The 9,704-nt window shown below is 36.4% G+C and overlaps 1 protein-coding gene across 2 annotated transcripts; it reads left to right on the top strand.

Annotated features, from left to right (window-relative positions):
• Positions 1-1,006: 1,006 nt before the first annotated feature.
• On the top strand, positions 1,007-9,466 carry ormdl3 (ORMDL sphingolipid biosynthesis regulator 3). Of its 2 annotated transcripts, none has more exons than XM_053510859.1 (4): positions 1,007-1,208; positions 4,798-5,005; positions 7,008-7,159; positions 8,887-9,466. In XM_053510859.1, the coding sequence occupies exons 2-4, from the start codon at positions 4,832-4,834 to the stop codon at positions 9,020-9,022; spliced, it is 462 nt and encodes a 153-aa protein (XP_053366834.1). In that variant the 5' UTR covers positions 1,007-1,208; positions 4,798-4,831; the 3' UTR covers positions 9,023-9,466. The 2 variants fall into 2 exon arrangements, with proteins under 2 accessions (XP_053366834.1, XP_053366833.1); XM_053510858.1 differs by having other exon boundaries at positions 1,007-1,386.
• The last annotated feature ends 238 nt before the right edge of the window (positions 9,467-9,704 follow it).

Genomic DNA, 9,704 nt, shown 5'->3' with positions numbered 1-9,704 from the left:
CAATATTTTACTTCTGTATTATCCATATGTATATTTATTCTTATAATTGTACACCACTATTGCTTGTGTAGCTTGCACATACGAATTTCACTCACGTGTACGGTACCAGTGTACCAGTAACGTGATGTGACAATAAAAGCGACTTGACTTGACTTGACTAGAGTCCATTCATCCATCTAGGAACCTTTTTATTTATTTTACAACTGCGCTACGACCTCCGGTTAACATTTCCACAGTCAATCAAACAGTATGGGCAATTTAAGAACACCAGTTAGCCTAACCTATAGATTGTGGGAGAAAACCGGAGTCCCCGGAGGAAACCCACCAAATTTAATTAAATTAAAACCAGTGAACTGGCGACAAGGTCGAGATCATACAAACTTCTCTCATACACACACAAACCCAAGGCGGGAATCGAACCCGGACCCTGAAGGTGCAAGGTGACAATGCTAATACTAGATAAAAAAATTTGATATTTTGTATTTTATATTATATTTTGGATTAAAAAAAAAAATCACATAACACTTTTGCTCTGAGGTCCAGGGGTGTTCAATCTTTTGCAGAAAAGGTGTGTGTGTGTGTGTGTGTGTGTGCAAGGTTTTCATTCCTACCAAGCGAAAGCCATGCCTGCACACACACACACACACACACACACAATTGTGAAAATTGGACACTTGGAGCATTAAAATGTTTAGAATAGGAACATTTATTTTTTATTTTATAATTTTCCAGACTTTTAAAACGCTTACAGATTCACTAGACTTGCTCCAAACGTAAGATGATTTAAAAAAATAAAAAATTTTACTTGTAAAATGTAAGACTACACTTCCCACACATCTCGTATGACGTCATCAGATGGGCGTGCGACGCCGCCATCAAACGCAACGCCCTCTCTTTGGATTGGCTCACGGCGGTCCACGTGATGTATCCGAGCCAATTACAGTTGAGCATTTTTTTCCCACCCCGAGATCAAATTCCCGTTTTCGTAACCCTGAGCCCAGGAAATGCTGACGCTCAGCTGTGCGGTGCCGCCGTGCTGTCAGCCGCTGCTCGCCGAGGAGCTCATCGCAGTGACACGTTTTCGCTTTGATCATCGTCATCAGGAACCGACTGCATCTTTCTGATCATCACTGGCGTTACAGTTAAAGCGTCGCCATGGCAACCGCGTGTCCCGCGAGGATGAAGACGTGCGTCTGGGAATAAACCCAGTGTGTGTGTGTGTGATATAATTATAACAATTAATAATAATACTATTGTTAATAATAATAATAATAATAATAATGTAACACTGCTGATGTGAAATAAGGCGTTTGAGTCACACACACACATAAACACACTATTATTATTTTTTTTTATCATCAAATCACCAGAAGTCAGCTTTCACTCGTAAGTATTTCTTTATTATTAAACTCCATACTGTTGCCATGCCAACCGACTTTTATGAGGTTTCTAGTTTTAACAGGAATGTCTTAAAGAGCAAACTTTCTTTTAGGAAGTTGGAAAAAAACAACAACAATGCTCCCTGACTTTATAAAACATTAAAGCTCTGAAGTTATAAAGCATGTATTTCTTCTTTTTTTTTTTAAACAAATATTTTCATGAATTAACAAAAGCAAATATTTCAACCTTTTGTGTATTATGTGTTTTTATGCTTTGGATTAAAGGACACATCTCAAATTATTATTATTATTATTATTCCCTTGCCTTTTGCACACACACACATACACACACTTTCCTATTTTGTACGACTGGTTGTTTATTTTAGCTGCGTTATCATGTGGAACGTTGAACACGGTGTCCTGGTCTTATCTTCACGCCCATGAGAATTTAGAGCACTGAACATCTCTGGTGAAATCTTGTGGGTTTTATTTTTATTTTTATTTTCACAAGACTAAAAGCAATCCATAATATCTATAATAGCTGGCAGACGTCCCTTCACCTCTTACGCATCTCTCACTCACAGCAAGTCATCTGAAATTAATAAGTGGACCTCTGGCCTGTAATATCTGTAAACCTCTGGCCTGACCTCTGGTCTGTAAAAATTTTATTCAGTCACATTTAGCTTTGATTACACCACACACACAGTGGTGTCCAGTTCACGTGCGAAAATAATTCCTTATGCAAGAACATGTCCGTGCGATCAGAGATAAAAAATAAACTCCATAGATGTGATAACCTGGTGATTCAGTACATTCAGGTCGTCAGCTGACTTCACTTTATTGCCCCATAACGTTGCTGAGTCTAGACCTGAGCAAATGAAGCAACCCCTGATCATAACACTGTCTCCAGAGGCTTGTACAGTGGACACTATATATTGGGGGTGCATCACTTCATGTGTTTCCCTTTAATCTCAATTTTAGGCTGAATCTGGACTCATTAGGTCACATGACCTTAAAAAGGCATAACTGAAGCCTTTTTTCTAAGGAGTTCTACTAACAAGTGGTTTTCCTATGGACACATTGTGTGTGTGTGTGTTTCAAGTTTCAAGTTTTATTGTCATATACAGATAACAATGAGGCATCATTACCGTAATGAAATTCTTAGACCCGTGTTCCCCAACTTTACAGAAACATATAAATATAAAAATCTAAGAAGAGGAGAAAAGAAAGAAATTCTGTTTATAAGACAGCTCTGGTTTTTACTGTTGATTTTTTTACCGTGCAACCTCACCAAGTGTTTAAGTGATCTCTATTCATGCTTTTTTATGACCATATTCCTTCCACAAAGCTCACAGTTCAGCGCCATCCTTCCAGGTTTTGATAATGTGTTTAAGTTTTCTTAATCCAGTTTCAGTCATTAAAAATCTTCTTAACTGTTTTCTTTGCTTGATGCATCACAATAATTTGAACCTTCTAAAATGGTGACTTATTTCCTTTTGAATTGGTTTACAAAAGATTTACTTATTAGGGATTCAGTCAAAAGCGTGATTGTCCAATCCAAAAGTCCGAGTCTTGAGTTGTCAAAGACTGGTCAGGATCAAACCCCAAAACCTGACATTTCTTTTTCAAAGCTGAGACATTACTCCAGATTTATTCCTATATTCCTTTTTTTATTAGGGTCTTTTCTAGAAGAAGGAATTCTTCTTAGATGTTGAGGTTATAAAACGAAAATGTGCCAACATTATTTTTTTTTAACTCTGAATCAAGAACAAGACCAATGCCAAGTATAAGTTCAAATACCAGTAATTCTAAAAAAAGTCAAATTAATTAATCAATCAATTAAAAGTTTATGTATATAGTACCTTTTATAAAAAAAAAAACTTTCCTTACAGAAAAAAAAAACTATTCACAGCCCAATCCAAAAACACACAAAAAAAGCAACTGTTACTCAACTTTCACTTTGATTAAAAGCCAAAGAGAAGACTAATGGTAGCCAGCTTTGTACAGTAAACTCTCTGAGAGCGGACTTGAGTCCAGCAGCTCTAATCTTTGCTCAATTATTTGAGTATAACTGATAATAAATGTTTGTATTCCTATAAAAACATTAAAATAAAACATTTAACACTATAGTTTAATTAATAGGTTAAAAGCGTGTAGTTACAGTCTAATAAAGTTGATTTAATGGAAAAAAAATCTGATCTCATAAACTTAAACAGCAAATAAACACGGCGTAGCTGAAAGACCAAACAAAATCAAGTGTCCACAGAAAATGTTTACAAGAGGACAGGATGTGGTTTTGGCCAGTGCTGCTACAGGTCATGTTGACCGGATTAACGCAGATCCTTTTTTTAAATAAAGCACTTTATATTCAACAGTAATTCATTAAATGATACTTTATAGGGCACATATAATGCAAAATGTAGTGTTTAGCCTTTTTTGAACAAAAAACTATTTTAAACCTATTTTTTTTTTCAATTTAAAACAAACTGATTTTATTTTTTATTTAGGAGTTCTGAGATCTGTGTTAACCTTTTAAAGAAATAGAGAACTTTTAATTGATTTGTTAAGCTAAATAAACGAGTCTTGCTTCAGAGCCCTACAGGATCAGGGTTATGAAAGTAATGTCCATTTAAAGCCTCTAAATTTCACCAATTTTACATCTAGAATTTTGAGTTTTTGTAGCCTTGTAAAAATATTTACTTTAGTCGCCGGTTTGACTCCGCCTCTTAATTGCATATTAATAGCTTGGCCACACCCCTTGATTGCATTCTAATGGGTGACCCCACCCCCAACTCTTAACAGTAGGTTTATTCAAACTGTTGTGGCACGGTAGTTACAATTGGGATAATAGTACATGAGCATGTTTATCCCGATTATCTTGTTCATCGGGATCACACTGTTATTTTTAATTCTTATTATTATTACACAGTACATTGACTTGCTCCTCATAGTGCTTTTGGCATATTGACACCTTTTTAACTCTTTTATGTTCTCTGACAGCATGTGTAGTACTCACATATACAGCTTAGTCATTCATCATGTCTGTTTTTTTTATTGTTTTCCTTGTTTTTCATCCCTCTTTCTTCCAATTGAAATCAGGTGTCCAGAGCAAATCAAACAGAATGTATAATCTTTAATCATTTAATTCAACCGATGGATATCATATATTTTTCTAAACCTTAAACAAGAAAAAAGCTCCACTGCTCATTGTGAATGACGTTGGTATAGGACTCTATACCTCTTAACTCCTGTTATGAATATTCCATGCTTTAAATGGTGAAGCTGATGGTGAAGTCTGTTTCACTCTAAAGGACATTTTATATTTTTCTCCTGAGAATTCTAAATAACTGTAAATCTTTTCGTCTTCCTGTCTGTTGATAGTAACCTCTGTAAACCATCTGTGTCCGTGTTGATCTAGACATAGACGTCCTTGTTTATTTTTAATCTTCACGATGAATGTTGGCACAGCGCACAGCGAGGTCAACCCTAACACGCGTGTGATGAACAGCCGGGGCATGTGGCTGTCATATGTGCTGGGCATCGGCCTCCTGCACATCATCCTGCTCAGCATCCCGTTCGTCAGCGTGCCTGTGGTGTGGACGCTCACTAACCTCATCCACAACATGGTGAGAAACACACACACACAATTTCAGCACTCTGTTAAACTGCAAGGTCTCACTTTCACTATTATTTTAGTTTCTATGTAAACCAGTTTACCTTTTGGTTATGTGACCTCAGTTTACTCTAGAATCGCTTCTTAGCTTTAATTTGATTTTGCATGTTAACGTATTTCTGACCTAAACTGGAAGTCAGAGTGATTCCCTCAGCTGATCTACTCAACAGCCAATAGCCTTTCAGATACACCATGTCACACCTCCTGCCCAAACTAAACAGAGCTGACTGTAACTTAGTTTGCTAGGTACATATTGAGAACAGTGTTTGAAATATTGTGTACTGTACAGCGAGACAGACACCCTTAGGACAGCGAATATCAAATTTGACATTTATTTGAAGAATCATGAAAACTTGCACAAATATAAATTATCCAAAAATAAAATGTTCCCTATTTCAGCTGTGCATTTGAAGAAAAACATTAAGGGTGCAATGGATCACAAAACGTACAGTTTGGATCGTATCACAGTTGGGGAATTTTTTTTCCATCACCCAAAAAGGGAGACAAACAGGATCTTGTAATCCCCTTTTATTATTCGAAAATAAAGAACACAAGACGTCCAATGTTTAAGTAAAATCTTAAAATAAGCATGGTCTGGCAACCCTGGCCTGCACAGAATGCAAACTTTTTAAAAATTAATTGTTGCCCATACAAGAGAGTGAAAATATAATTTAGTAACATAAGTAAAAATTCCGAAAAACCCTCCAGACAGCTTTATATTTCATATAAAATATTATTATGTAAATATTTATATTATTACATTATGTAATATGTACAGCATGTAATGTTTCACATCCTCTCAAAATAAAAAAGCACTTTTATGACGGCAAGTTTTATAAAAAAAAAAATTAAAGCTCCTTAAAACTTTCTAATTGAAATGATTGTCAGTAAAATATGTTAATCAGCTAAACAAAGAAATGTAGAATTTTAAAAATATCATAAAAGACCAAAGTAATCAAAGCAGCTAAAATTAGAGGCTTAAACTGCAGTCCTCATGGGTGTTTAGATAAGATTACATAAATCATGCCACAGAAGTATTTACAATATGAACCCCAAAAAAAGGGCGAATGAGCATTGCAAACTTGCACGTCAAAAAATAAAGGGTTTGGGTCCCGCTGTCCCGTCTGTGTGCATGGAGAAGATAGCATGGTGGTGTAGTCGTTAGCGCGGTGGCCTCAGTCTGTGTGCATGGTGTTTATTATTCCTTTGATTTGCAGAAGTTTTCTTTATAATTATTTGTATTATTTTTATTTTTAACTGTTTTTATTTGTGTGGGTAATTTTTTTCAGCCTGAATTGCATGTAATTACTTGTAGTTTTTATGTCTCACTAATTTAGCATCAATACATATAATTCTTTGGAATGCATATCTATCGCAATATTTAAAATATATATTAAAATTGTCAATATTTTTTGAAAATAAAAATCATAGAACTGTACAAGCAAACTGCACAGGGTTGTTTTGGTTTGTTGCTGTTTGAAATAACTGCATCAGGAACAGAAAATGAACTATAGGATTAACATTACAGTTTTATAGTTGTATGCAAAACTTTATACCCTGGACAGAGACATACTGTATATATGATAATAAATCGTACTGTTTATTATATCCACTAAAATTTTATGTTTTAAATATACAGACTCTCTTGCACTGTACTGAGCATCCAGATGGGTTTATTTTTCTTTCTCTGGTCACATTTATATTTTTCTGTGGTACAGCTGATATTCACATGGAGCAGCTCAGCAGGCTCGTGCACCACTAAAGACCACCTGTCTAAATTCACTCGTGTTTTTCTTGCTGACTGCATTTTTTTCTTTTCTGTTGTTGGCTGAACTTTCAGTGTAAATATGCAGTATCTGTGCAGATACAGCGCCTGAGTATTTATAGGCCAAAGGGAGAGATAATCCTGCATAATGTGTGTGTGTGTGTGTGTGTGTGTGTGTGTGCGTTTGCAGTGCATGTATCTCCTGCTGCACACAGTCAAGGGGACACCATTCGAGACCCCGGACCAGGGCAAAGCTCGACTTCTGACCCACTGGGAGCAGATGGACTACGGTGTGCAGTTCACCGCCTCACGCAAGTTCCTCACCATCACCCCGATTATCCTGTGAGTGTCTTCATCATAGTTCTCTTCCTCCATCGTTAACATATTCATCCTCCATTCCCATCCTGCATTTTCCATTTTCTATTTCTCCTCACATTCCCATCCTCATCCTCCAAAGTCAATTCTTCATTCTCTTCATTCTATCCTCATTCTTCATCCTCAACTTCCATTTTACATTCTCATCCTCTATTCCTATCCTTATCCTTCACATTCCACTCTTCCTAATTCTCCATTCCCATTCCAATCCTCCACTTCCATTCTCATTCTTGTTCTCCATATTTCATTCCTATCATCTAACCTCATCTTTCATCCTCACCCTTCATTTCTTTCCTTGTCCTCCATCTTCCATCCTCATCCTTATTCTTCATCCTTTAAACCCTGGCCTCCATTCCAATTTTTTTATTTTATTTTCCATTCCCATTCTCATATTCACTCCTATCTTTCTGTCCCATTGTCATTTTAGACCTTCATTCCCATCCTTATCTCTATCTTCATCCCCATTCTCATCCTCCATTCCTCCAGAGTTACACAATCAAAACAAGATACTAAAACAAGATACTAAAACAAGATACTAAAACACACTCCTTTATTTATTTCAAATTAAATTTTTATTTGTCACATATACAGTCATACGCAGTACGCAGTGACCTTAAAATAAAATACTATTAATAGGAAATAAACATAAAAAAGAAAATAGAAAGTAAATTTAACTAAGAAAGAATAAAAGAATAAAGAATAGAATAGAATAAAAAGATCATTTGTTATTTGGCATTTCTAAACCGCTGCACTGTGTGAAAATCAGGATCTCCGTGCTCACTACCCAAGGAAAGCGAGTTTTTATAATCGAAATTCACATGTAACCTTTAAAGTGTTAGTTTTTCCAGAACTCATTTTATTCGAGGGATTAAGGTAGTGTGTTTAATAACTCAGTCTAAGCCCAAGTTCAAGCACAACTGTCTTCATTGTGTCTCTGTCTCCTGTGTCTCTTTATTGCTACATTTCGCTTTCTTAATGTTTTTCTTGTGCTTTCTTACTTTCATTTTTTGTTACTTACATGTTCTCCTGCTTTCACTGCGAAAAAAAGTTAGTTTTGGCAAGTAAAAATAACACGTGTGGTCTATTTTATGTATTATTTCCTCTTATAAGATTAATACAAATGTACAAATTTCAAGCATTTCTAAAGTGTCTAGATCAGTGGTTCTCAACTATGGTCCTGGAGAACACATTGTCGTACATGTTGGTTGTGATTAGATAGAGTACTTTTATTAACTCTTTTGAATTACTAGAGCTGGGAAATAATAAAAACAAACATTTTAAGTAAACTAGGCTTCGGTTACTAGTTGGGATTGTGATACTGTACATGTTGCATATAAAAAAACATGCCTTAAGGTATTGTAAAATAAAAGTTAAGTCATATTTTTCTCCCCTGTTGGTGCTATGTGGCATAAAAGGTTTAAAAGAAATAAAACACTTAAGGATGTGCTTATGCTTAACCTTAATTCACATTTAATTGTTTCCGCATAACAGCACGTTCTCAAAGTGTTTCACTTCACTCTAATATCATCTTTCGCGTTATGACAGTCCTCACAGTTAGATCTTCCTGTTCCGATGCACTGTTCAGATCATCACACAACCTTGTCCTGTGTTGGATTCGCTCTCCGTTATTCCTCTCATGTTTCTGTCCCCCTGATATCTGATGTCCTTTTCTCCTTGCCCCGTCCCCTCTGTAGGTACTTCCTCACCAGCTTCTACACCAAGTACGACCGGGTCCACTTCGTCATCAATACAGTGTCTCTGCTCACCGTGCTCATCCCCAAGCTTCCTCAGCTGCACGGAGTCCGGCTCTTCGGGATTAACAAGTACTGAGGATACTTTCCGCTCGCTCCCCGAGCCCTGCGCTCTCAATGTGGACCTGCCCTCGGTTCAGAAGCTTTTTTAACAAAGCAGAGAAGGCAGTGCTGAGAAATGAAAAAAGGAGAAACTTCCGCACGAGTCACTTAACACCACGGCCACTGGTAATCGCGATTGAGGACTGATTGCGAGTGAGAGCTTGTTGAGGATGAGGTGAAGAGGATTTATTACAAAAAGTTTAGATATTTTCCTTCTCTGGACCTGACTATGTTTGCTTTTAGAAGTCTGTATGCTCAGCCGTACTGGAAAACCCATCAAACCACAGCAACACCAGTGTTACGATACTACAAACTTGATATTCCAAGCACAAGAGAACATTCTGTACCTGTGTGGAGAAACAAGAATGCTGGAAAATATAGTTCTCATCACTTTTTATGGGGATGCCTGTGTGATGTAGCTTTGAGTAGCTTAAAGTAACCTACTGTACTTCAAGTACAGTAGGTTACTTTAACGGAAATAACAGTGTTTGATTTGCTTCCTTTCTCATATTTCTAGACTTCTGCCATGTCATCTTTTATTTCCCGTATTTGTTCAAAGCATGATGACTTTTTATTCTTAATGCTTTTTTGTTTTTATTCAAATTGTTTGTTCTGTCCATCGATACCTCACAGTATAAAAAAGCAGACCATAGTGCATT

This window comes from Clarias gariepinus, chromosome 14 (genome assembly GCF_024256425.1).
Source record: "Clarias gariepinus isolate MV-2021 ecotype Netherlands chromosome 14, CGAR_prim_01v2, whole genome shotgun sequence".
NCBI lineage: Eukaryota > Metazoa > Chordata > Actinopteri > Siluriformes > Clariidae > Clarias > Clarias gariepinus.
The sequence above is the reverse complement of the archived record's forward strand: the minus strand, read 5'-3'. Positions and strand labels throughout refer to the sequence as shown.